Source organism: Eriocheir sinensis, chromosome 45 (genome assembly GCF_024679095.1).
Source record: "Eriocheir sinensis breed Jianghai 21 chromosome 45, ASM2467909v1, whole genome shotgun sequence".
In the NCBI taxonomy this organism is placed as follows: domain Eukaryota; kingdom Metazoa; phylum Arthropoda; class Malacostraca; order Decapoda; family Varunidae; genus Eriocheir; species Eriocheir sinensis.
In genome coordinates, this window is record NC_066553.1 from 3,094,544 (window position 1) to 3,121,989 (window position 27,446).

The window sequence follows — 27,446 nt, forward strand, 5'->3', positions numbered from 1 at the left end:
ATATCCCCCACAGGCCACAACACCGGTGGCTAGTGGTGGACCCATTGCTGTGTTGTTTCCCCATGAAGGGTTCAGAAAATAAAATACTTTGCATCTCTCGCAGGAGTTTTGTCCCATTACCATAGATCATGTGATATGAAGAAGTCCCATAAGACAAATGAAAGTGTAAAGAAATTAATTTAAATGGAAGGGAAGCCATGTAATGACCTGAGATGCAGATAAAGCCTCTAGAAAAGACCTTAAGCCACAGGGCACCTCTGGGTCAGCACTAGAGTGTCTGCCTAGTGTCTTGGGGCCCAATTTCATTCCCAGGCAGGTTGTGGGGAAAAAGATTCTTCTTCTGAACTGATCAAGTTCTCCTGTGATTAAAAGAGAGGAACTACCCCATGACATAACTGGGCCAACAGAGAGCATAGTTTAACAGAAGAAACTGAGGTTAGGAAGAAGTCTAGTGATGGATCTATCTCCATGTCAGTCGCAGATGTAAGTAGGGTGCTGAACCAAGTGCTCTAGATCATTAAAGAGAGCAAAGCTGTAGTCTTGTTCACCAGGCTGGTCAGTGGAGGAGGATGAAAGCCAAAGCTGGTGGTGAACATTGAATCTTAAGACGGGTTCCACAAAGGGTGTGCTCCATTTTAGAACTCAAGTAGTTAAAGAATTTTACACACTTGGTAGATTAAGGTGAGATAAACAGCACACACATATTTCTTGATAGAATGACAATTGAGTCTTACCAATGTGGTGCAATATTCTGAAGGATGTTAGAAGAAAAGTCTTAAAATTCAAAACAGCAAAACAGGCATCTGGATCATTTTCATCGTAAAGCAATTAGCATATTTAGAATCTGGATCTGGATAATAATGCGCAGGGCACCTATCAGGTGCATAACACGCATATGTAAGCATTTGCTACTGATATGTAATAAAATCTTAGAATGTTCAACAATAAGGCAAGCAGATCGTGTGACAGTATGCACAACTAAAACCATAAGTGTAATCTTGCAATGCCATGCTGACAGAGAGGCAAATATAAACCATAAAATACTATAGTTTCTTTGAACACTAACAAAGACAGCCACTGTCCCTAAATTCAGCAAAAACATATAAATACTAAATGACATGAATTTGTACATATGATGACTTATGTTGGCATCCCTATTCACATAATTTAAACACAATAAATAAAACTAGCAACTCTATTTACAGTGTGTACAGCTATGATATTTTGTTCATAAAAGCATTACAGATAAGACTCCGTCATCTCCCACACAGCAATGAGCGAATGAATGCATGTTACCATAAACAATCACCCGACATAAACATGAACTATAAGAGGAGGAAATCAGCTGTCCGCCCACTCCACAAACAGCCCCCGTCTCCCTGGCTGACAACAACAGTCACCACACCTAGAGAGCCAACACAGCCAGGTGAGAGAGGCACCGGATGGGGCTATTATTTTCCTGAACAACAGTGTTTGCTAGATAAAAACGTAGTTTCTATTTTCTCTCTCTACTAAAGGAAACAGTTATGATGATGATAATGATGATAATGACTGCAAAATTAGAATGATTACATTAATGCCCAGTATTGTAATCTTAAATAAAAACAACATATTGCTCTCTCACTGGTGATCCTTCCTCCACGGTCAAACAAACTATAGTGAATTAAATCGTTTGGGCGTTGGCATGGTCCTTTCCTTTTCAGCTTTCACACAGTCCCAACACCTATTTCTTCCTCTCATATGTATGGTATGGGTAACATATGAGAGGAAAAAATAGGTGTTGGGACTGTGTGGCAGAGCAGAGGGGAGAAATGGACCCACGGGAGCCAATGCCCAAACGGACTCGACAATTTGGTTTCACATTAGAGGTGATTAGGTTGCAGCACAGCAAAGATATGACATTAGAAAGAGGTGCTTTTTTGGGACCAAACAGGCACACTTGCTTGTCTGTGTGCAGGTGACCTTGGCCTGGGTCCTCCACCTTGCCCCGGGCCACCCCACAGTATCCATCACCACCCACCACACTTATGTAACTGTTCAAGACCATCCTAGATCACTGGTATTCAAATTTCCCTTACATGGCTTTGGATGCTCACAGAGGATGGGGGTAGAGATAAATCTGCATAATGGCATACTCCCTTCCCTCAAGCATGTGGACACTGGGAAATCTGTCTCAGTATGTAATTTCAATGAAGTGTTCCCGAAATGTCCAGAGCATTTGGGCGCTGACTCCCTCTGTCCACCGCTCTGCCACATCAGCCCCAACACACATCTCTTTCTTTCATATGTCAGCTGTTAACTACACCTAAATGAATATAAATAATCTACTATATAGATTGAATTCTCAAATGAGGCCATCTAATGTCATGAATGTTTAATTTTGTAGGATAATAACAATGATTTTGTATAAAAAACACCACTTGACAGCTGGCTTCCAATGTCAGTGATCATTGGTACCTCAGGTCAGGTCAGGTTAGACAGACTTGGCAGTGTGCCAACCTAGGAATACCTGACGGACCCAACACCCAAATGATGGGATCACCAGCATGGTCATTTGTGCACTGGGAGCCTGGTAGAGGTGGTGTGAAATGTAGGAGAGGAGTTGCAGTCAACCGCTGGACACAATAATTATGTCATGGAAGTACAGTGGCCTCGCATCCAACACCTTTGTCTGGGGTGCTTCATGTCCAACACTGCATTTTTTTGACAAATATTTATTTACCTGGATTCTATTTCAGTTTTCACACTTGAACAGGCATGTGTCCAACAACTGCTCGACCCTGGACTTTGAACGGGGAATTCGATATCTGGAAAATCAAGGGTTAAGTGTATTTTTCAGAAATTCTTCGATAAAATCAACTTTTCCCATTGATTCTTTAGTTTGTCCACTTCTAATTTCATCCAAGGCGTCACGACCTCTGACCAAATTCCCACGTTGGACACGAGGCCACTGTGCAGGACCCAAACAGGAGTGCGGAGGGTGGGAATTTCTGCCACAAGAAGCTCTGAAGTGGGAATTTCTGTCACCCAAAGCATATCACACGAGTTAAAAATAGACCCGAACTTGACAGCATAACCAGAATTACAAATAGCTTAATCATCGTCATCATCATCATTTCATCGACGCCTGCTCCTAGGAGTTCCCACCAGGGGATGGCCACGACAGAAGAGTTTCCATCTCTCTCTATTCATACACTCCCTCCTTGCCTGCTCAAAGTTTCTCAAGGATCTTTCACCCCTCTCCCTAACGTACTCCTGCACCCTAATCTCTCCATTTCACTGGAGGTCATCCTCTAACATTCCCTCCCTCTATCTCACATACACCCTTCTGGTTATCTTACTCTCCTCCATTTGCTCCTTAATAACATTTAAAATAAAAACATTCTGTTCAGGTTGAAATTTGAGTGTGAATTCATAGTTTTATAAAATACAGTGGACTTACTCATCTACTAATGACTAGCATGAGACTAATAATGCCTTCTTTTAAAAAGTAAGGATTGTTGCCATGTTTTCTGTCTCTGAGGTGATTGGTATGCTAATGATGTGTTCCGCTGCAGGAAGTTGAGATGAAGTTTGTGATGTTGGCTGCGGCTGTGGCCGAGGTGCCAGCAGGGGGCCTTGGCTCCTCACCGAGGCAACCGTCTGGCCGCCAACAGACCTTTGTGACTCTCGGGGCGTGAGCAGCTGGCCGTTGTGTAAGTGGTCAAACTCAAACTTTATCCGCAACTCACCGATAAGAGACAGCGGGAGGATGTCAGGTATCCACTCTATGATGAATGGGGTTGGTTCTTTCTGGCCGGGTGGAGGAGTTCCCACCCGTAACCTCGTCTTGTACTCCTGTGGCTTCAGCAGAGGCTGGTTGGCGCTGCCCTTTGCATAGATGGAGTCTTCGTCACGCTGGTGGAATAACCTGTAGCTTCCGTCTCGATTCTGAATAAAGTTCCGTGTCACCTCCAGTGGCATGTCAGTGATGTCAAATATTTGCCTCACATGGACGTCACTCATGATCTTCCAGGTATATTTGGTAAACTTTCCTAAAGGCACAGCCTCTTTCCTTATGAACTGCTGTGTCTGATTTGGAAGTCTCTTTTTTTTGGATCGTGCATTTATTCTTTCCATTAGACAGTCAAAAAATAGCTTTGGCATATGAAACACTAGAGGCTCTGGTTTACCACTAAAGCCAAAATGCATTGTCTGATTAATTCTTTCAGTAACACTTCCAAGCCATGTCATGAAACTAAATGACGCGGTACTTTCATCCACAGGTTCCTTGGCTTTTCTGGCACACGCTCCAGTTAAAGGCCTTTTAGGTGAGGACGCTTGCTGTAAGAAAAGTAAATAAACAAATGACAATAATATAAAAAGATAAATATCACACATCTGCTTCACACCCACACCAACGCCAAAACTCACCTAGCTCTGTTTACATGCACAGAGGCACTCACATTCAAACCAATAAGGCTCTACAAAAAAAATTCTAACTTGCCTTTTTTGATGCTCCCTCTTGTAGGGTGAGGAGGGCCGAGCTGGCCTGGACCACCGAGTCGTCCTGCCGGCGCTTGATGCCGGTGACGGGCAGGGTGTCGGGGATCTGGTGCACGGATATGGTGCCGCCGTCTGAGGTTCGCAGGTGGATGCCCTCCGGTGTTCTCAGCTGAATTTCAAGTTTCCCTTCAATATCCTCCTGAAATATTCATGTAAATTTCAAGGGACTACAAAATAATTGGAACTTCAATTTTACACTGTTGACAACATGGCAGTCCAATGAAAGGAAACTACTGTAGTCTGACTTGGCAGATTGGGCAGGGCCTGCACGGGGTATTTCTTCCCTCCAGCACTGCCAAACCTACCCTTGAAGGTGGAAACATGGTATCTATTAGCCTTTTCTTCTAAAAACTACTTGCTCACATTGTATTGAGGGGGATGTTTCAGCGCTGGGGAAAGACACGGTGCCCACCCAAATGGACTCCATAGTTATGTCGGGCTACAGTTACAAGGTTATGTTCATCAACGGACAGGAAACAGAATGGGATGTAGGAATTTTTTTATGGTCATCCCTAAAGGGAATAAAGCTTCAGGCAAAAGAATATTATTAATTTGAACACACTCCTTCTGCATACCTGAGTCACCAGGTTGTCTGCCGGGGATATAGGAATGCCCTCCAATATTGATGAAGAGTCTTCCTGAAGCACCTCCACTTCCACCTGACACTGAGAATCTCCAGAGTCATTCAGTATGAGGAAGGATCTCTCTCCCACTGTGCTGAGGCTTGTTTCACTCTCCCCCAAGGTGACACTGTTGTCCTCGCCATTGCTGCTGCTCACTCTCAAGTTTGAAGTTGGTCCTTGATCACTAAAAATGGATAATTGATATAAGTATACTCAGAAATTAATGACTTTTAGTTTTAGGTGGACTGGTAAAAAATTGAGTAGATGGTGATAAGGGTTGTGTGTGAGGTAGTGTTTCAACTAAATCCCGCAGGCCAGCCAGCCTTGTCTCCTCCTGACAAACAAACTACAACAGTTGACAGTGCCCCATGGTGCCAGAAGACAATATCACTGTTCTATAACCAACATCTATATCTACTCTCTGCAAGGTGGAAATGGAGCACAGTAAGAGGATTCTGGAGTAGAGGGTTGTGAGTCAGGTGTTCATATCATAATAATGTCAGGCCAATATAAATAGACTATAATACAAAAAGACTCACATACTTACTTCTGTATCATATTGATGTAATAAGAAAACTCCTGAGTGAGGCTGTGGTCACTGGCAAAGGCCACCACACAGGCATAGAGGTGAACACACTTGCGGAAGGACACGTCCCTGGCGGCCGGCTGGATTTTGAAGGCGCGGCACCCACAGTAATACTTGTACTCTATTTCCTCCTTGTTCCGGACCTTGCAAGAAAATAGCAGGACATTCCAATATCAGGCTAAAAAGAAATGATCAAATACACTTAAAATGTTATCTCAAAATTACTGTATATCCTACATCATCATTAGTGTCGTCACCAAAATGGTACTACAGCAGGAGGTGGTAACAGGACATCCTCTGTGTGGTGGCAGTGGTGGGGATGGCTAAGGAGTGAATGAATGGAGGTGAAAACAATTCCCTTCACTCTTTCAAGCTTTACTTCCTTTTCCCAGTCTGAAATTCAGATTTAGCCCCTCTACTGATGCAGTCCTTATTGAATGAGGGTCTTCTTTCCCTAGGTTCAGCTCTCTCAGGCTGGAGAGAAGTTACAACTTTGTCACTGTCCACGTCTGCTACCCCATCTGTCTCATGATGGATAACAGGAAACTGACCTAACCTGACTTTGAAGATATGGTATAGGTTTGACAAGTATCGCAACCTTGCTACTGACCATGTGAACACTATTTTTGAGTGCTAGCTACTTGACCACAACCTTCCCCAGGTCTAAAGTTAATCTAAGTATTACATTAAAAATAATCTGGTCACCATATGATTGACAGGCACAATGGGGTATCATCTCTAATTTTTAATGACTATATAAATCTGTGAATGTATATCAATGTTAGGCATTCTAGATTATCACCATCATTGCTATCAACATATGTATGATAATGAAGCTGCATCTTTGTCTCTTTTTGAAGCAACAAAAGCCTGACATCCTGTGCTGCAGACTCACCTGCTGGAAACTGAAATGTAAAAACCCCAGTGGGTACAGTGCCTCAGGTTTACACTTCACCACCATTATGTTTTTGGAGACTCGCTGCACCAGGGGGCCGGGAGTGTCCGTTGCAAGCTGCCATATATCAGTTTTGATTGCCTGTGGTATTGGCAAGGAATTCAATGCCGAGTTTTTCAACGTCAATGATGTTGCGTCCTTGTAGCACTGCGAGGCAGCACGGATGTGTGAACATAAGGCTGGTTGTTGACCCTGTGACAGAACACAATGAGATGCTGTATATTACCGGAATATATATAAAACACATATAACTTTAGGTTGCTGGGTGTGTGTGTCACCAGCCATAAAAACTTCCCATTTCTTGGTTTACATACATTTATAAACTGTGAATCCTTTACTCAAAAATGGTTTGATCTTTCTAAAACTCTAAATGGACTTAGTGTACACAAAAGAATCCACAAAAACATATTCTACTTAAAACTGTAATCCGTGATATCAGAAACATATTTTATCAAATATAATGTTACAATACAAATACTGTGTACATGGAGCATGGTTATCAAAAAAAAAAAAAAATAAATAAATAAATAAATAAAAATAAAAAAATAAAAAAATAAATAAATAAATAAATAAATAAACTGTTTAAACCTATTTTTTAGGTATCATATGAAAAATACTTCTGTATACATTAGAATCTGTTGAACTTGGCATTCTTTAAATCAGAATTATGGATAAATTGGCAAAACAAATAAAAATTCCTAAAATCAGTTTTAAAACTTGAAAAAAGTACTGGAAAAAGTCAGAAACATTACTCTTGAAGCCAGTAATGCGCTGTCTAATGGCATGACAGAACGCCATTGTCAGAAAATGTGGCCTTTGATTGGCAAAGTGTCACTGAAGACCTGAAGACCACTTTTAGTTGCTTAGACTTTTTGCTGTCTGCTGTGGATGGCATGCTATTGTTTGCAAAGTAATTGTGTTCTTGGATTACATCTTGCCCTTGTAAGCAAACAGTTAAATGCTATTATTCCATTTTCCATTTATCTATTAATTTGTCATCAAGGCGGCCGGGCTCCACCCCAATAAAACCGACATAAAAAATCTATCTGTACATAAAAATCTCTACCTTTCTCTGGCAGGACTCCACATAGCAGCGTGCTCCCATCTGCAGCAGCAGCATTGGGTCGCCGAGAGGCTCAGCCCCGATGAAGATGTCTCCTGACCCATCCACCGACTGGATCAGAGGAATCTGAACAAAGCCGCGGTAGTCTGGACCTTTGTCTCGCACTCGCACAGAGTATATCTGTCGGATGGAATGAATCTTTAGTAAACCAAAACCATTATGTATGGTGCAAAGAATAAAGTTTGCAAATTTGGTTATAAAAGCTATAATCCTGTTTTGCTAAGTTAAAAAAATCTTTACAAATCCCAAGAAGCTGGACTTATTATAGTAAGTGCCTGATATTCACTCAATCCCCTCAGTAAACAATTACGGTCTCTACTTTAGTGCACATCAATATATGAAGTGGAAAGAAATTAATTAATTTGCATTTACAATAATCAGAGCTGGGCATCGCTAACGAATCATAAATCTACCTGAGTGTCTGCTCCTGCTGTGATCCGGCAAGCTTCTGTCGAGTGCTTTTTCTTCTCTCCAGCTTCTTTAAAAATTACATCACAGGACTTATTTTTGCATGAAAACCCTCGAGTTCCATTCAGCGTGCCACATTTGGGGCATTTCCGCACTCCCCGCATTGTGGCCCTTCCTAGGTCCGTTAGGAAGTTGGCCCTTTTGTCTTCGCGAGGCATCTGAAAGAAAAGGCATGTATTCAACTTAGTACTAATAGGTTTACTACCACAAAAAAAAAGGAAACACTAGTGGTGGATACAGCTGTGGACCACCACAAGTGTGCGGCATGGGCCCCTAAGTGAGACAAGGTAAACTGAGTGGGTGAACCTCCCGTGAGGTGGGGGCGATATCAGCCACTCTTGCACGGCAGGGAGTGTTTCGAAGTGGGTCGTTAGTGGGCAAGAGCTGATACACTCCTGACCCTGCACAGCCCCGCCCTCACCCTGCAGCCATTCCCGCCCAGCCTGGCCCTCACCCTGCAGCCATTCCCGCCCAGCCTGGCCCTCACCCTGCAGCCATTGACGCCCAGCCTGGCCCTCACCCTGCAGCCATTGACACCCAGCCTGGCCCTCACCCTGCAGCCATTGACGCCCAGCCTGGCCCTCACCCTGCAGCCATTGACACCCAGCCTGGCCCTCACCCTGCAGCCATTGACACCCAGCCTGGCCCTCACCCTGCAGCCATTGACACCCAGCCTGGCCCTCACCCTGCAGCCATTGACGCCCAGCCTGGCCCTCACCCTGCAGCCATTGACACCCAGCCTGGCCCTCACCCTGCAGCCATTGACACCCAGCCTGGCCCTCACCCTGCAGCCATTGACGCCCAGCCTGGCCCTCACCCTGCAGCCATTGACGCCCAGCCTGGCCCTCACCCTGCAGCCATTGACGCCCAGCCTGGCCCTCACCCTGCAGCCATTGACACCCAGCCTGGCCCTCACCCTGCAGCCATTGACGCCCAGCCTGGCCCTCACCCTGCAGCCATTGACGCCCAGCCTGGCCCTCACCCTGCAGCCATTCCCGCCCAGCCTGGCCCTCACCCTGCAGCCATTGACGCCCAGCCTGGCCCTCACCCAGCAGCCATTGACGCCCAGCCTGGCCCTCACCCTGCAGCCATTGACGCCCAGCCTGGCCCTCACCCTGCAGCCATTGACGCCCAGCCTGGCCCTCACCCTGCAGCCATTGACGCCCAGCCTGGCCCTCACCCTGCAGCCATTGACGCCCAGCCTGGCCCTCACCCTGCAGCCATTCCCGCCCAGCCTGGCCCTCACCCTGCAGCCATTGACGCCCAGCCTGGCCCTCACCCTGCAGCCATTGACACCCAGCCTGGCCCTCACCCTGCAGCCATTGACACCCAGCCTGGCCCTCACCCTGCAGCCATTCCCACCCAGCCTGGCCCTCACCCTGCAGCCATTCCCACCCAGCCTGGCCCTCACCCTGCAGCCATTCCCACCCAGCCTGGCCTTCACCCTGCAGCCATTCCCACCCAGCCTGGCCCTCACCCTGCAGCCATTCCCACCCAGCCTGGCCCTCACCCTGCAGCCATTCCCACCCAGCCTGGCCCTCACCCTGCAGCCATTCCCACCCAGCCTGGCCCTCACCCTGCTGCCAGTCCCACCCCGCCTGGCCCTCACCCCAGCCATTCCCACCCAGCCTGGCCCTCACCCTGCAGCCATTCCCACCCAGCCTGGCCCTCACCCTGCAGCCATTGACGCCCAGCCTGGCCCTCACCCTGCAGCCATTGACGCCCAGCCTGGCCCTCACCCTGCAGCCATTGACGCCCAGCCTGGCCCTCACCCTGCAGCCATTGACACCCAGCCTGGCCCTCACCCTGCAGCCATTGACACCCAGCCTGGCCCTCACCCTGCAGCCATTGACGCCCAGCCTGGCCCTCACCCTGCAGCCATTGACACCCAGCCTGGCCCTCACCCTGCAGCCATTGACACCCAGCCTGGCCCTCACCCTGCAGCCATTGACACCCAGCCTGGCCCTCACCCTGCAGCCATTCCCACCCAGCCTGGCCCTCACCCTGCAGCCATTCCCACCCAGCCTGGCCCTCACCCTGCAGCCATTGACACCCAGCCTGGCCCTCACCCTGCAGCCATTGACGCCCAGCCTGGCCCTCACCCTGCAGCCATTGACGCCCAGCCTGGCCCTCACCCTGCAGCCATTCCCACCCAGCCTGGCCCTCACCCTGCAGCCATTGACGCCCAGCCTGGCCCTCACCCTGCAGCCATTGACGCCCAGCCTGGCCCTCACCCTGCAGTCACCAGCACGCGGAGGTCCCCGCCTCACCTGGCCGCCCCTCCCGCACCTCAACACTCCTCGCCGCCCCCTGCCACGCCCCTGCCCTCCACTGACAACACACCTACCTCCCAAAAGCCACGGGACGCCATAACAGTCCATAATTACCTCGGTGAAGGATATAATAACAGCCGCGCCAGGGACCTTAGGACTTCACGAGTGGTTTGTTGACATTCCGGGACAATGGCGCCGAGGCAAGATGAACCACGCGCCCTCATTGGCTGCCGCCGCGTCACGTGATCATGACGTCACTACGCGGGAACGTTAAAAGTTGTTCGTATATGGCAAGGCTACTCCATGCCCGTGGGCTACTCAACTGGCGGCCCGCGGTGCGATTCTAGACCTTCTGAGTGCTTTAGCTGGACCCAGGTTCCAGGAGTGCCGCAGAAAAATACAATTAAATCCAGCTACAATATCTATCCGGGCCTCTGCATACATTTGAATTTGCCTAACTGGACCTTTCCTGAGTTTCCTCATAACAGTTGAGTAGTCCTGCCATGCGATGCTGTCTACCTTCTGTCTTAGGACACCTGTACGGGTGCCTCGCGCATTATTCATCCAGATCCAGATTAGGGCCATATACTTGAACACCTCGGCGCCCAAGCTCACATATTTGGGTATTAATTACAATGTTAATATGTTTGCTAGGAGTCAGTACTAGGATTACTCCTGATAGCATTCTACATTTTTGTTTTCAGATTAATTTCTAAACAACCATATAAAAAAATGTGTGTGTGTGAGGCTCAAGTAGTGAGTCCGTCAAAGTGATGTGTTGGGCCACGCCTTCGATCCCCGGAGACTATCCCTGCCGCCAGGAGGGCCTCCCCCATGCAGCCAGGACCTGCGCCCTCACCCAGGCGGCTCCCGAGGCCGCAGGACCCCGGATGGCGGCCACCGGAGGGAACCATCCGCGACACCTGTGACCTTCCTCGAGGTCCATTTTGAGAACATGAATTACTTACGGACCTCAATATAAATAAATGCTTTTTTTTTTTTTTTTTACACATCAAGGGAGTCAGCTCAAGGAAAAAAAAGAAGCCTACTTGGCGCTGCTCCAGTAAAAAAAGAAAAAAAGGATAGGATGAGAAACCACAAGAGAGGTCAATTTCGGAAGGCGAGTTGTCTTGATACTCTTTTCTTGAAAGAGTTCAAGTCGTAGGCAGGAGCTTTTATTGGTTAAAACAACGTAGTATTATACTCTACACAAAATGTTAGAGCTCCTACATCTCTATAGAGTGGCTAGAGTCTAGACAGACGGAGGAAGGCTGTTTCAGGGTTTACCAGCGGAACGGATGAGATCATGAAGAAGCTGGTTAACTCCTGCATAAGGGACTTGGATAGAATAGGGATGAGCAATAGTATAAAGTCGCGTGCATGCAGCGGGGCTGCGGGAGGGTAGGAGGCATGCAGTTAGCAAACTGAGAAGAGCAGTCAGCATGAAAATATTGAAAACTGTGAAAACGAGACAAACTCAGAGGTAAATCTAAAGGACAGCTTCTCTTAAACAGCTTTTATTGCTTAAAACAACGTAGTTATATACACTATACAAAATGTTAGATCTCCTACGTCTCTATAGAGTGGCTAGCGCTGGGTGGGGAGGGGGCCAAGTAAGCCTCGTGACGGTAGCGCAAGCCGTGGGAAGGGAGGGGAAGGAGGTCCGTAGCGCCGTCAGGATAACGCTTGGGGATGTGCGTTACCCCAGGGGCGCTAGGGGGCTCGAGTGGCGACGGCGGGGCGGACACCTTACCGCTGGTGGGCGAGGCGCCCGCCCCGCCCCGAGGCAGCCTGCACGCCCCGGCCTGATGACAGCGGGTGGTGTAGAGGTGGCGCCCAGTCCAGGCTCCTGACCCAGTGTCTACGGCGGGGCGGTGATCTGCTGGGCTGATGGGATGAGGACTAGCGGGCCGGGGCGTGCGGGCCGCGGGCAGGCGTGACGCCGGCCACAAGAAAGAGGATATCATTGAGCAGTGAAATTCCATCACGTAGCATACTTGAACAGAGATAGCCGCTTTTTTAATGGTTTTCCTTATGATATTCCCTATATTTCAAAGCCCACTATTTTCATGCGCTCTACAATACAAGAAAATAAGTTAAATTAAGCTAATGAAAATTAAGCATTCTTGTATAAATACAAATGAAAATATCGCTATTGGTAGTCGATAAGATTTCATGAGGGTAACCATGATAAACGTTTGTATGGAGTTAGTAAGACTGTTGTATCTCTGGAAGCAACGCTTCCCATTTGCACCAAGTAATGTCTCGAAGAACAAATACGAACACTCAGTGACGCAGCCGCGGGGAGGAAGAGCTTCACCTCGTGGGGAGGCTAACGCGGGTAGCAAATAATCCAGGTAGAGACGACGTGACTTGATTGATCGATTGGAACTTTGGTTGATTCTTAATGAAAATTAGAAATGTATGTTGTTGCTTTAATAACTGTTGTAGTTTTTTTGTGCTAGAACCACTCGGAACGACACTGACGGCCTTACAGCATCGACAGTTTGCTGGGCCACACCGAGCAGAGTCATGGCCGAGGGAACACCGGCGCTGAGCTGCAGCGGCGCAGGTAACCCAAAACCAACGCCTGCCAAGCTTCTGTTTGGAAATGGGTGCCTGGTGAGACAGCCTGATCCACACACAGGATACATGGCCAAGAAATTTTCGTTTTCATTCAACTTTACGAGAAACAAGAGTTTAAGAGATTGCGAGGAAGCTCTTGCTCGGGGCTGCCACCAACACATTCATCGCAGGGAAACAAGGAAACGATATACATACAGCGATCCATGAGGGAGATCGGAGACAATATGCAGAACTCAAACGAGGAAAATAATGAGGGCGATCTTTTTATGCAGACTCTGCCCGTCGACTAATTACAGGTTTGGTGATACATATGATTGTCCTTTCCGAAGCCATACCAATGATTGAAGTGTAAATCCGAGGGTACGTGCAAGAATGGTGTGTACATGTATTAAGGGTAAACGTGGTTATGAAACGTTATGCAAACGTATATTTCTCATAGAATTTTTAAAAGCTTTTTAAAACACGGATCATTCACATAAAATAATATACAATGTTCCTTATAACATTAACTATAACATTTCAGCTTTGACAGGAAGTTGCCGAGAATGTAGCTGGACCATGTGTAAGCAATGTGTGTGTGTGTGTGTGTGTGTGTGTGTGTGTGTGTGTGTGTGTGTGTGTGTGTGTGTGTGTGTGTGTGTGTGTGTGTGTGTGTGTGTGTGTGTTGTGTAACATAACTGATCTTGAAGAATAAAACGAGCGAATACAACACATGTGCACGAATACAAAACTGACGAAAGAAGAAACATTTGCATAACCTAAAGAAACATTTGTCATTCCTCGTCACGTGCCCTAGTAGTGCTCAGGGTGAAGACAAGCTGACGGTCGGATGCCTGGGACTCTCCGGACGCCGGGCGGGATGCATCTCTGACAGGCGCGGGTGCTGGCTGGCTCTGCCCGCCGCCTTGCATCCGACGCGGCCTACACAGGCAGGGACTGTGGCGGCCGCCCTTTGCCTCTCACATAACAGTTCTATCGTATCTAAGATGGAGACGTGTGGTCGAGTGATAACACCGACCCCGAAGTACACGTATTGTGAATAAACAAACCCGTGAAGTTTCCAATGGAGTCAGCGGGGTCAGAAGCTCATTAGTGGTGCAGGGCCGATGGCCGCCGTGCAGGTGGCTTCGCGCGCCTCGTCGCCAGCGCGGCAAGACCTCAGTCTATGGACTAAGGGCAAGACAAGATGGCCTGTGTGACGTGACTCTCGCGTCGTGGTCTCCGGCAAGATCTAAGTAACCTTGGTCTCCGGTGGTTGCTGTGTGTGGCGGACAAATCAGAGGTGAGGAGGATATCCCGACTTTCCATTCGAAACAGCAGAATGAAGCGTCACTATAACGGTGTGGGAAATAATGGGCTACAAGTTACGAAGCCGGATATGGGTTTAAACTTATTCTTCCTTTAGAATTCTTATAACTTCTAAGGTTTTATATTTTCAGATGGGTATGTCTAACAAACAAACACTAGATAATAAATCTATTTCTAAATCAGAAAGCCTTTTAGCATTTACAGCGTATGCAGCGGGAAGTTTATAAGGTTCAGGATCGCCAGAACGAAACCCAGTCTAACCTGTGCGCCGCCCCGCCCCGTCTCGCCCCGCCCAGCACCGGCCTCGGCGGCGGGAGAGGCGAGGCCCCGCGGGGCGGCACCTGCCCCGGGTGGTCTGCGCGGGACGCTGGTTGGAGTTAGAATGAGCTTTCTCCGGTGGAAATATAAAACAACCGCAGAAAAAAATAGACACAATACATCCTTGGCCACAGGACATCTTCTTCCAGGCGCGGGTGCCGGGTGGCGCAAGACCTTCTAGGCTAAGAGGTCTCGGTGTGGCGGACGCCTGTTTCTTCTTGCATGCTTGGCTGCTCAGCGCAGAGACGAACACCTCAGAACCTTACCTACAGTATCAAAATATTAAGTTTAAATCACATACACACAAACACTCCTACTTCCACGATTGTTTCATAACTTTCAATACAACGTGGAAATATTATATCAAAATAATGTTCAAGGAACACCTTACTCCCTTCGTAACGTCTTAGTGTCTCTGGATAACAGTGAAGTACCACTAACGTAGCAGTGTTCAGGAGTGCCAATCGACAGCTTCGTGTCCTCGCTGTCCGCGGAACACGTGAGAGTGAAGCATTGCATTCATCACTGTTCAGTCTGCACTTCACTACAGCTTAACATGGAACACAAACAAGTATATTCATTCAGTCAGAAATTTTGGAATTCAGGTGCTGCTCTTGCAAACATCTCGTCACAAACAAACAAACGAATACAACACACAACGAAGAAAGAGCTTATCATATATTCAGCTCGTTTAAAGTTTTTTTATATGAACGAAAACTCTCGCAACAGACACGTATTATTTACTCCACTGGATTGAGAGAAGAGAGCCTCGTTATTTTGATTCCACTAACATACAGACAGCAGGGAGGGACAGGCGGGCCGGGACGCTCGCCGCGCGGGTCAAGGTACAATTACTACCTGTGTTTGCTGAGTCAGGAAGTCACACCCAAGTCTTGAAGGGAAAAAAAACAACAGAAGATGCAAACCAGTCACGGGGAACTCAGACTTCGAGACTAAAACACAACCTGAAGGAATAAGTAACCATAATCTAGCCTGTGAAGAATATAAGAACTATTTGCTCTTGTGTTTCTTAGCAGTTAAAGGTACCATGGCATTGATAGGAAAATCCAGTACCCGTAACCTGTTGAGTACCACTTAAAACTAGCCGCGAAACATCGTCAAGGCCAACACAAAGCGCTACGAGAACACATTGACTTGTAACACCGAGGGAGGGAACGGAAGAGTGTTGCAGAGGGGTCAGAAACATTACAACCGAGAAGACGCACGGAAATAACAGAACTTGAGACAAAAAAACGAAGTAGCAAAACATTTCTACAGTAATAATAATAATAATAATAGGAATAATGATGTGGTTAACGATACACTTTTTTTTTTTTTGTAAAGAGCCCAGTTCTGAGTACACCCGGCCTCCTAAAAGTGGGCTCCCGCACCGCGCGTGAAGGGGGGAGGCCTCGGCGGCGGGGGAGGAGAAGGAGGAGGCGGAGGCTCTGCCAGGAAAGCGTGAAGCAAGCCTCGAGGGGCCGGAAATGCCATGTAGTTCACACTTATCGAAGCATTGTAGCTACCCAAGACAAGGGAAATCAATTGCACCTATAATTGTGAGCAAGACAATATAAATTTTTTCATCCATATTTTTGTTGCTTTTTTTTTAATATTTCAATCAAAATAGCGTCTATTGTCCATGCTAATAATGGAAAGACAAGCACTGCGCTCCGCTAAGATGCAAGCCGCCTGTTAACTGACTAAGCTGACTTCTTTTTCCTCGTCAGCCTCGGACTGCAGCAAGTAGTGTGTCTTGAGCATAGACTTCAAAATCATGTTAATTATAATTTACATACAAATTCACTTAATGACTATCTTTATATATGTAAACATATGAAACATGTCACTAACTTTGCACCTATGAAAAACTACAAACGTCTAGTCTTTATCCTGATTGTTCAGTCCTGAAGCGTCTCTTCGAGCTGACGTGTGACAGGAGGTCTGGACGCGCCCGCACGCACGCACCGGTCGTGAACGAGAAACACCTCAGATCGTCTTTCCGTAGTTGCTCCGGCATCGCACGCTCCTGTTCTAGTAGTATTTTGACAGCCTCGCACACGCACGCAACGAAACGCACAAGTATGGACGCAAGCCTGCAGTCACACACACGTTCGGGGCGCTCTCTCTCTCTCACACACACACACACACACACACACACACATCATCGCTGGCTCTGCTATCTATTTTGAGCACTGATGCCAGAAGTCTCCAAAATGAAAATAACCATGATACGATAACCCTTACAAAGGTCTGGTTGGGCAAGTGTATACTCCTGTAATTATCCTTGGGCATGAGAGTGGAGAGGGAGGAGTTCAGTGTGGAGTAGGAATGCAAACTCGTCGAGACACGTAACCTAACAGACAACCTAAGAGTCATCGGTCCACAGTGGAGGAGTGCTGGACAAGCCACACGTGGGTAGAGGAGGTGGACTGGCGGTCACCACGACGAGCCAGCTCCGGGGCGGCCGAGGGAGGGGAGGGCAGGGCGGGGCTCCTCTCGGTGTGTCCCGCCCGCCTCGCCCGCCGCTGTGCACTGGAGCCCGCCCGCGTCCCCACATCCCACCCAGAATACTGATTGAAACACAACCAAAATCACATACAGAACTGGCACCATGATTAAAGAGTACTTTGAACTTTTATATATATTATATTCATATATAATTATATATTTTCTTAACTTAGTTGGTGTTGTATCAGCGACCGTCGCTCATGATATATCACAATCTTTTGCTTTCCCCCTCGCCTTCCAGAGAACGACTTAGTAAGCTTTCCGCGCCTGATCCTGGGACAGAGAAGGAGAGGAAAATGAACAGAGAAGGAGCGGGAGACAAGCAGAGCTACTCACAGGATCGTTTTGGGTTATTCTTTGCTTGTGTTCTCGCGTTCTCCTTCATTCAACATTTGGCACATTCCCACTTGAGCTTGCAAGCTTTCGTATCCACTTCATTTGCTTTGCTTCTTATTATTTTTTATCCGTTTTGAATTATACACGTGAATGCCAACTTTGTAATACTTGCTAGTTCACTTCCCTCTATAAGTATCGATAATGTTGTCTTGATCGACGTACTCAAATATATGCGGGGCGTCCATGAGGATGCCGATGGTGCCGGCGGTGGTGACGGCGAAGAAAATGTAGAGTTGAAGGCGATCGATGACCATGGCCACGTACTTCCAGTCCTCGCGGATCTGTGAACGTAACATGGACATAAGAACACAAGCATGGGAAGATGGCGCCACTATAAACACTTGCCTGCGCCATGACGAGCCGGGGTCGACTACCATCTACGCCCCTCAAGAAAAGCTGCACACGTAAAAATAAAAAAAGAAGCTTGGCCCATACTATCAAACACCTCGGGACTTACACACTTACATTCAATAGGACTTTCGCAGAGGTTGTGGTGTTAGTAATTCCATGGGTAGTGTTATGAGCCTCGTGATAGTTTGACAAGCGTAAGACCCATACTCTCAAACACCTCGGGGCTTACATATAAACCCACATTCAATAAGGCTTTCGCAGAGGTTGTGGTGTTAGTAATTCCATGGGTAGTGTTATGAGCCTCGTGATAGTTTGACAAGCGTAAGACCCACACTCTCAAACACCTCGGGGCTTACATACCAGCATTCAATAAGGCTTTCGCAGAGGTTATGGTTTAGTAATTCCATGGGTAGTGTTATGAGCCTCGTGAAAGCTTGACAAGGTTTCTGCACCATGGATGAGAAAAGAAGAAGAAACACACCTGAGAACCCGTGCCATCTCCTTTGTGGCCGTGGGAAAATCGCCTCACCTGGATGTACTGGTCCTCGTTCCTCAGGTGCTCGGCGATGAACTCCACGGCCTCCGTCGCCTTGTACGCCTCGGGGGTGATGAAGAGGGAGTCGGAATTTTCGGATTCACGTCGCGGCATCTGGAAAATGGGAGATGACTTCTTACATAAGATTCCTGTCTTCTCGGGACGGACTGTGAGGGCAATATGCCACTGTCTAGTTTTATTTGTCAGTCTGTAACGCCACGCAAGGAAGAATAGCAGTTGAAATCTTTCAAAAGGAGGGTATCTGGACTGGACACCTCTCCTCCCGAAATTGACCTCTCTTTTTGGACACTCCTTTGACCTCTATTCAGGAGCAGTAAGTAGCGGGCTTTTTTTTATATTTTTCTTTACGCCCTTGAACTGTCTCCTTAGCTGTAAAAAAAAAAAAAAAAAGGCTACAAGGCTATCACTTGTCACATCAGTCGTCTATGTCTTTCCATCAATACATAACTTCCCTTGGACAGCGTCAGTCGTAGTAACATGAACTACTCAACCGCATGATTTGTTAGATCCATCTTCTATCGCATTTGTAGATCAGTTTTTGCCTGTCTTAAACCTAAATTTATCCAACTTGTACCCATGGCTCCGGGCTGTAACTTTTTGAGTCTAAGTACTTCATCAGCATCCAAGTAGCCTGGGACTCCCTTTGCGACACACATCCGTTAGCAGCCACATGACTATCGCATTTGAAGATCAGTTTTTGCCCTTCTAAAACCTGAATTTATCCAACTTGTACCCATGGCTCCGGGCTGTAACTTTTTGAGTCTAAGTACTTCATCAGCATCCAAGTAGCCTGGGACTCCCTTTGCGACACACATCCGTCAGCAGCCACATGACTATCGAGCTGGGTCATCTTATCTTGAATACTTTTTATTAGAATCGGGAGAGTAAAGTGTGTAGAGGAAATGGTGAACTACAAATCTTACTTGGCAAGATTTGAACTGCTGGCCACTGACAAGGTCGTATAAGCCAATAAGGTAGTACAGAGTTTTGTTGCTATCATAACAGAGCGAAATAGTCAGCGTACAATAAGTTATCACATCGTATGATTGAATTTAATGTTATTCAGCCTATTAAATGTATATCGACCTATTATGCACATCACTATTATTGTTAAGTTAACCCCTTGAATGCGGATTTCCTACAAGTACCTCACAAAGCTACTGGAATGGAGCAAAAAGTGGATGTTACAATTCAATGAAGAAAAATGTGAAGTCCTGCACCATGGGAGGGAGTATCCAGCACACCAGTACCACATGGGAAACACTCCACTATCCACCACAGAGGCAGAGAAAGACCTGGGAGTATAATGTTACCAGGCTACCAGGGAAGGCCAAATCCGTGCCAATCGCAGCGGACGGGTTAAGAGATACACGTCGTACTAACCCTTGGCCCACAAGTCTCCTTACAGGGCCCTAAATATTATATACAGACGAGGCCGCTTGCATGAACTCTGAAAATTCTCGGAAGCGAAGATTAAAATAAAACAGAATGGCACTGAAATTTCGACAATCAATGTTAACCAATACAAGTTTTTGCTGCGTTGGGACTTAAACAAAAAATGGAGTCTGTTTCTCTGGCCTGCACTGAGGAGGTGGACGGGCGGGTCGGAGGTGAGTATCAATGTTAACCAATACAAGTTTTTGCTGCGTTGGGACTTAAACAAAAAATGGAGTCTGTTTCTCTGGCGTACACTAAGGAAGTGGACAGGCGGGTCGGAGGTGAGTATCAATGTTAACCAATACAAGCTTTTGCTGCGTTGGGACTTAAAGAAAAAATGGAGTCTGTTTCTCTGGCCTGCACTAAGGAGGTGGACGGGCGGGTCGGAGGTGAGTATCAATGTTAACCAATACAAGTTTTTGCTGCGTTGGGACTTAAACAAAAAATGGAGTCTGTTTCTCTGGCCTGCGCTAAGGAGGTGGACAGGCGGGTCGGAGGTGAGTATCAATGTTAACCAATACAAGTTTTTGCTGCGTTGGGACTTAAAGAAAAAATGGAGTCTGTTTCTCTGGCCTGCACTGAGGAGGTGGACAGGCGGGTCGGAGGTGAGTATCAATGTTAACCAATACAAGCTTTTGCTGCGTTGTGACTTAAACAAAAAATGGAGTCTGTTTCTCTGGCCTGCACTGAGGAGGTGGACGGGCGGGTCGGAGGTGAGTATTTACTTGGTTGAGGTTGCAGTTGGGGTGGTGAATGTTAGACATCTCCATGTGCTCAATCTTGCCAGTGCCCTTGTCGATCTCCGGGGAGCCGTAGTGGTGGTGGGGGGGCACCGCGCCTAGGGGGGGGAGGGGGGGGAAGTTAGAAGGTGCACAGACAGGCATATACCTACCTACATACATACAAAGATACATACATAAATATACATACATTCATAGATAGATAGGGAGATAGGTAGTTAGTTAGATAGATAGATAGATTGTTATTGACCACACACACACACACACACACTCCCACAGCTCCCCTTCTCCCCCCCTCCTTCCTCTCCCAACCCGCACACACACACACACACACACACACACACACACACACACACACACACACACACTCACCTGCCGCCATGGGTGAGAGGGACTGGCCAGGCATCTCGTTCATCCAGTGGAGTCGCGTCTTCTTGGGCCGCTTCATGAACAGCATAATGGGAAGGTACTTGAGGAACAACACTTGAATCCAGTTCGGCATCCGGTGAGTTCTCGGTCCCCTGAAGAACGCGAAGAAGAAGGAGTAGGAGGGGAAGGAGGAGGAGGAAGAGGAAGAATGAAGGGGAAGGAAAACGAGGTGGGTGAAAGCGGGGAAGGAGAGGAAAGGAAGAGGAGGACGAGGAAAGGAAGAGGAGGAGGAGGAGGAGGAGGAAGAAAGAAGGGGAAGGAAAACGAGGTGGGTGAAAGCGGGGAAGGAGAGGAAAGGAAGAGGAGGAGGAGGAGGAGGAGGAAGAAAGAAGGGGAAGGAAAACGAGGTGGGTGAAAGCGGGGAAGGAGAGGAAAGGAAGAGGAGGAGGAGGAGGAGGAAGACAAGGAAAAAAAAAGGGCAAGGAAAACGAGGTGGGTAATAGCGGGAAAGGAGAGGAAAGGAGGAGGAGGGCGAGGAAAGGAAGAGGAGGAGGAGGAGGAGGAGGTGGAGAAGCATAAAAGGGAAGGAAGAAGAGTTGGTTGAAGGAGGGAAAGGGAAGGAAAAGAGGGAAAAGGAGGAAGGTGGAGAAGGAAAAAAAGGAAAGGAAGACGAATTGGTTGAAAAAGGAAAAGGGAAGGAATGAAAATGGAAGAGAGAGAGAGAAAAAAAAGGAAGAAAAGGGAAAGGAGAAGAAGGAGGAGGAGGAAGATAGAGACGGAGAAAAGAGAAGGAAAAGAGAGCAAAGAAAATGGAAGAGAAAGAGAGAGAAAAAAAGGAAGAAAAGGGAAAGGAGAAGGAGGAGGAGGAGGAGGAGGAAGAGGAAGAGGAGATGGAGTCGTTAGTGTGTGTTAGTGTGTTATTTGTTTATATTTTCCTTATGCATTGTTATCTATTAGTGCTTGATCTATTTAGGGAAACTATCATGCAACCTACCCTGGCAACCTAGTCCTAAGTCCAACGTTGCCAGATTGTCGTACTCTGCCTCTTATGTTTGCCTATTTCCGACACAAAAACTGCTTTCATCACCCAAATTACTGCCTCTATATATGGTTTAAATGGTTAATTATTGGTGCTTCTTGGCAATAGTTATGGTCCAGAAACCGGTAAATATGCGGCTCTGAGTACGATAATATGGCTACCGTGGTCCTAATGCCTTACCTAGCTTAAACTAATACGCCTTACTGGTAAATACTGAGTACGATAATCTGGCAATCGTGGTCCACTGGTAAATACTGAGTACGATAGTCTGGCAACCGTGGTCCTAATGACTGGTAAATACTGAGTACGATAATCTGGCAACCGTGGTCCTAATGCCTTACCTAGCTTAAACTAATACGCCTTACTGGTAAATACTGAGTACGATAATCTGGCAACCGTGGTCCTAATGCCTCACCTAACTTTAAACTGATACGCCTTACTGGTATATAATGAGTACGATAATCTGGCAACCGTGGTCCTAATGCCTTACCTAACTTAAAACTGATACGCCTTACTGGTATATAATGAGTACGATAATCTGGCAACCGTGGGCCTAATGCCTCATCTAACTTAAAACTGATACGCCTTACTGGTATATAATGAGTACGATAATCTGGCAACCGTGGTCCTAATGCCTCGCCTAACTTAAAACTGATACGCCTTACTGGTAAATACTGAGTACGATAATCTGGCAACCGTGGTCCTAATGCCTCACCTAACTTAAAACTGATACGCCTTACTGGTATGCATATCTAACCTAACAATCCAATCCTCGCACCCACCTCGAGGTCACACGCCTCCCCTAAACTTACACTCCTAATGCTGCTATGCGATCTAACCTGACAATCTAGTTCTCACACCTCACCTCCAGTTCACCACAAGCCTCACCTGAAGTTCCAATTGATGATGACGACGGTGACGAGGATCGAGACGGTGTTCATGACGAAGGTGAAGAGGAGATACTTGGCAATCAGAGGAAGCACCAGAGAGGTCGGCGGGAGGATCTTCGACACCAGCAACAGGAACACGACCAGGGAGAGGAGAATGGAGATGCCCAAGGTCACCTGAGGGTCGGGGGGCACGCTGGTTAGTTGGGGGGGGTTGGAAGGGGGAGGATGGAGGGAATGGGGGGGTTATTGAAGGGGGGTGGAAGAAAGAAAATCCCACTTCCTCTTCTCATTATACCCTAGATTAAAAAAAAGGAGGGATGGAGGGATGGGAGGGGGGACTGGAGGGGCGGAGGAGAGAAGAGGGAGGGGGGAGGGAGGGAAGGGGGGGGTATTGGAGGGGGGTGGAAGAAGGAAAAAAACCACTTTCTCTTCTTACTATTCCCTAGATTAAAAAAAAAAGAAAAAAAGGAAGGGATGGAGAGGAAGGGGGAACTTTAGGAGTCGATTATATACTTATAATCGACTTATAATGCTTCCCTTATTATTTCCCATTTTCCCCTATAATTTCCCATTTTCCTGATAATTTCCCATTTTCCCTTATCATCTCCAATTTTCCCTGATCATTTCCCATTTTTCATTACCATTTCCCATTTTCCCTGATAATTTCCCATTTTCCCTTATCAGTTCCCATTTTCCCTGATCATTTCCCATTTTCCTTTATCATTTCCCATTTTCCATTACCATTTCCATCATCATTATTAGTATTTCCAACGGGACGTGACGGAGATGTGCACCGCCGCCACGCGCAGCTATAACCAATGTTCCCAGCTGTCCCTTCACCATTGGGTCCCCCGTCTTACCTTCTCCCCAGCCTCCGCGGGCAGGTAGAACACGAGGATACACAGGAAGGAGATGAGGACCGTGGGCAGGATCAAGTTGACGGTGTAGAACAGGGTCTTCCTCCTGATGGTGATGTAGAAGGTGATGTCGGTCTCCTTCGGGTTGTTGGGTATCACGTTGAGGAAGGCGGGAACCTGGGGAGACATGCCAAGGTTAAAAGGAAGCCTATTTATTGGTTTAGTACGGCAAGGGAGGCAGCTCAAGGGCATAAAACAAAAACAGCGACAAAAAAAGCCGGCTAGATGCTGCTCAGAAAACCCCCCAACAACGAAACGCCAGAAGAGAGGTCAATTGTCACACTTATTTATTTATTTATTTTATTTTTTCACAGCAAAGGAAGCAGCTCAAGGACAACAAGAAGAAGGTATAGAAAAAAAGCCCACTAATCACTGCTCCTATATAAGATAAAAGTGAAGAGTGGCCTTATCTCCATTCATGCTCACTTGGCACGTAAGCCCCGCCCACTACAGCCCGTCAACCACCAGTGAGATTCAACGTTTCCCAACACTAACGTTATAAACCGAAGTCTAGTTATTTGTGGCAGCGTTTTTTGTAGCCTTTTCAAGACATCTACGGGACTAAGTTACTATATGGGTTCCTTTTTGATATTTTTTATTCTTTGTGGAAAAATAACGCGCTGCAGAATTTTTCTCCTTTCATTTTCTTTGTTGTTTACCCTTTAATTGTCTGCAGAAACACACATATTAGCGTTATAATCCTGCCTAAGTAATTCATAACACACACACACACACACACCGAAGTCATCAATTATACCTACAAATCCACATCAACATTACACTGAGGTCTATAATTTGCCTTTCCGCTTACAAACCCACATGCTTTTTCTTGTGCGGGCTTTTTTTTTCTGTTTCCTGTGTTTTAAAATCCAAACAAAACAACCACTTAATCTAAAACACCCACAAACACACATAACATCTATTTATTTATACTGGAGCTTAATCATCCGTAGTACCCTTTCAGTCGCTGCTTTACTTTCATTCATGCGTCATATTCCTACAAGAGTTCCCAAAATACAATCAAGTGACTATACAAACGACTCCCGCACCTCTAGTAGGCTATTCGTCAACCCCGGGGCAGGCGGTACATCGCTCTCCCTTCCCTACAGCTTCACTTTTTCTTGCTGTCAAACTGGGGCAGATTTGGTACTAATAAATCTCATTCGTAACGAGCCAGCTTGACGTGGTATTAGATCCCCCTCCTTCTGTCAGTGGGTGCTGGTGGTGGCGGGGTAGTGGTTGTGGCGGTGATGGATAGAATGGCTGCTACCGCCCACTGAAATGAACCATCACTCAACCCGCTCAATAAATCACTTCACCTGAACGAAAATGGTTGTCGGTCCACTTAGCTAGACAGGGGAGGTTATCGGCTCAGCTATAGGGTAAAGGGAGGCTGTTAGGTCCATATTTTTGAGGATTTCGAGGCACATTACACCTCCATTTAATAAGGCTTTGGTAGAGGCTAAGTTAGTATCTCCATGGGTAGTTTTATGAGCCCAGTGATAGTTTGACATGGCTGCTCTGTCCTTGCAATTTCGGGGCCTATAGACCACATTTAATAAGGCTTTGGTAGAGGCTGTTGTGTTAGTATCTCCATGGGTAGTTTCATGAGCCCAGTGGTAGTTTGACAAGGCTGCTCTGTCCTTGAAATTTCGGGGCCTATATACCCACATTTGATAAGCCTTTGGTAGAGGTTGTTGTGTTAGTATCTCCACGGGTAGTTTTATGAGCCCAGTGATAGTTTTACAAGGCTGCTCTGTCCTTGCAATTTCGGGGCCTATATACCCACATTTGATAAGGCTTGGGTAGAGGCTAAGTTAGTATCTCCATGGGTAGTTTTATGAGCCCAGTGATAGTTTGACAAGGCTGCTCTGTCCTTAAAATTTTGGGGCCTACAGACCACATTTAATAAGGCTTTGGTAGAGGCTAAGTTAGTATCTCCATGGGTAGTTTTATGAGCCCAGTGATAATTTGACAAGGCTGCTCTGTCCTTGCAATTTCGGGGCCTATATACCCACATTTGATAAGGCTTTGGTAGAGGTTGGTTGTGTTAGTATTTCCATGGGTAGTTTTAAGAGCAAAAAAGCAATATATAGCAACTTGTTCTGTTTCACCGTTGTAGGCCTATATACCTTGCCGGCCTCCTCTCAACTCTTCCCTTCTAAATAGACATGCGCTGCCGGCCGCCTGTCTGTCTGTCTGTCTGTTCCGCCATGCAATCCCCGGAGCCAAGAATTTTGTGGGCCGCTTGTCATGCCTCCCCAATCGCGGACCTTAACGAAGCTGACTGCGGCAGAAAAAGTTTGAATATTTGCATGGAGGTTCAGTGATGCGGCCAACCCAGAAATAATAAAAAGAAAGAAACGAAAGAATGGAGGAGTTTCCCACGCATTGAATATTTAGCGGCACTTATACCTTATTTAGTTAACCTCTTTGTATATTATAAGCTGGTCAGCCCCAGGTCATCATAGCCTAATATTATTTAATACTTACGTTGGTAATCCTTTGAAACATATCCTCATAGCCTAATATATCCCCTCTATATAGTCGTTAGCCTTTGAAAAATAGATATCCTAATAGCCTAATATTATTTAAGACTTTATTTATGTTAGTCAGCCCTTAAAAACATCCCCTTATATGTTGTGGTTAGCCCTTGAAAAACAAACCTTCATAGCCTAATATTACTTAAGACTTTATTTATGTTAGTCAGCCCTTGAAAATATACCCTAATAGCCTAATATATCCCCTTATTATGTTGTGGTTAGCCCTTGAAAAACAGACCTTCATAGCCTAATATTATTCAAACACCATATTATGTGTTAGTCAGCCCTTGAAAACATCTCCTTATAAAGACTTTATTTATGTTAGTCAGCCCTTGAAAATATACCCAAATAGCCTAATATATCCCCTTATTATGTAGTGGTTAGCCCTTGAAAAACAAACCTTCATAGCCTAATATTATTCAAACACCATATTATGTGTTAGTCAGCCCTTGAAAATATACCCTAATAGCCTAATATATCCCCTTATTATGTTGTGGTTAGCCCTTGAAAAACAGACCTTCATAGCCTAATATTATTCAAACACCATATTATGTGTTAGTCAGCCCTTGAAAATATACCCTAATAGCCTAATATATCCCTTTATTATGTAGTGGTTAGCCCTTGAAAAACAGACCTTCATAGCCTAATATTATTCAAACACCATATTATGTGTTAGTCAGCCCTTGAAAATATACCCTAATAGCCTAATATATCCCCTTATTATGTAGTGGTTAGCCCTTGAAAAACAGACCTTCATAGCCTAATATTATTCAAACACCATATTATGTGTTAGTCAACCCTTGAAAACATACCCTAATAGCCTAATATATCCCTTTATTATGTAGTGGTTAGCCCTTGAAAAAACAGACCTTCATAACCTAATATTATTCAAACATCATATATGTGTTAGTC

General features: G+C 46.3%; 3 protein-coding genes and 1 long non-coding RNA gene across 6 annotated transcripts in view; 2 read left to right on the forward strand and 2 right to left on the reverse strand.

Moving 5' to 3' along the window:
* Nucleotides 1-1,769: 1,769 nt before the first annotated feature.
* Nucleotides 1,770-10,799, reverse strand: LOC126980884 (uncharacterized protein C2orf42-like). Its single transcript, XM_050831245.1, has 8 exons — nt 10,688-10,799; nt 8,246-8,458; nt 7,776-7,952; nt 6,650-6,901; nt 5,716-5,897; nt 5,121-5,352; nt 4,487-4,684; nt 1,770-4,323 (listed from the first exon to the last, which is right to left on the reverse strand). The coding sequence occupies exons 2-8, from the start codon at nt 8,456-8,458 to the stop codon at nt 3,484-3,486; spliced, it is 2,094 nt and encodes a 697-aa protein (XP_050687202.1). The 5' UTR covers nt 10,688-10,799; the 3' UTR covers nt 1,770-3,483.
* LOC126980788 (formin-2-like) lies at nt 8,473-10,673 on the forward strand. The gene is made up of 3 exons (XM_050831071.1): nt 8,473-8,486; nt 8,710-9,901; nt 9,948-10,673. The coding sequence occupies exons 1-3, from the start codon at nt 8,473-8,475 to the stop codon at nt 10,671-10,673; spliced, it is 1,932 nt and encodes a 643-aa protein (XP_050687028.1).
* Nucleotides 10,800-12,074: 1,275 nt separating the features above from the next.
* LOC126980885 (acetylcholine receptor subunit beta-like 1) overlaps nt 12,075-27,446 on the reverse strand; it is a 150,631-nt gene continuing 135,259 nt past the window's right edge. Inside the window, exons 7-12 of one of the 2 annotated variants that reach the window (XM_050831247.1) lie at nt 23,935-24,108; nt 23,073-23,248; nt 21,149-21,297; nt 20,762-20,874; nt 18,573-18,692; nt 12,075-17,973 (exon numbers count right to left, since the gene is read on the reverse strand). In XM_050831247.1, coding sequence (XP_050687204.1) covers nt 17,809-17,973; nt 18,573-18,692; nt 20,762-20,874; nt 21,149-21,297; nt 23,073-23,248; nt 23,935-24,108 — 897 coding nt within the window. In that variant the 3' untranslated portion in view covers nt 12,075-17,808. Of the gene's footprint in view, nt 17,974-18,572; nt 18,711-20,761; nt 20,875-21,148; nt 21,298-23,072; nt 23,249-23,934; nt 24,109-27,446 lie in introns of both variants that reach the window. The other variant, XM_050831246.1, reaches the window with a different exon arrangement.
* LOC126980886 (uncharacterized) lies at nt 18,719-20,873 on the forward strand. 2 transcript variants are annotated; one of them, XR_007733639.1, is made up of 3 exons: nt 18,719-20,209; nt 20,318-20,622; nt 20,731-20,873. It is a non-coding gene; the product is annotated as an uncharacterized LOC126980886 (long non-coding RNA). The 2 variants fall into 2 exon arrangements; XR_007733640.1 differs by having other exon boundaries at nt 20,318-20,514; nt 20,731-20,842.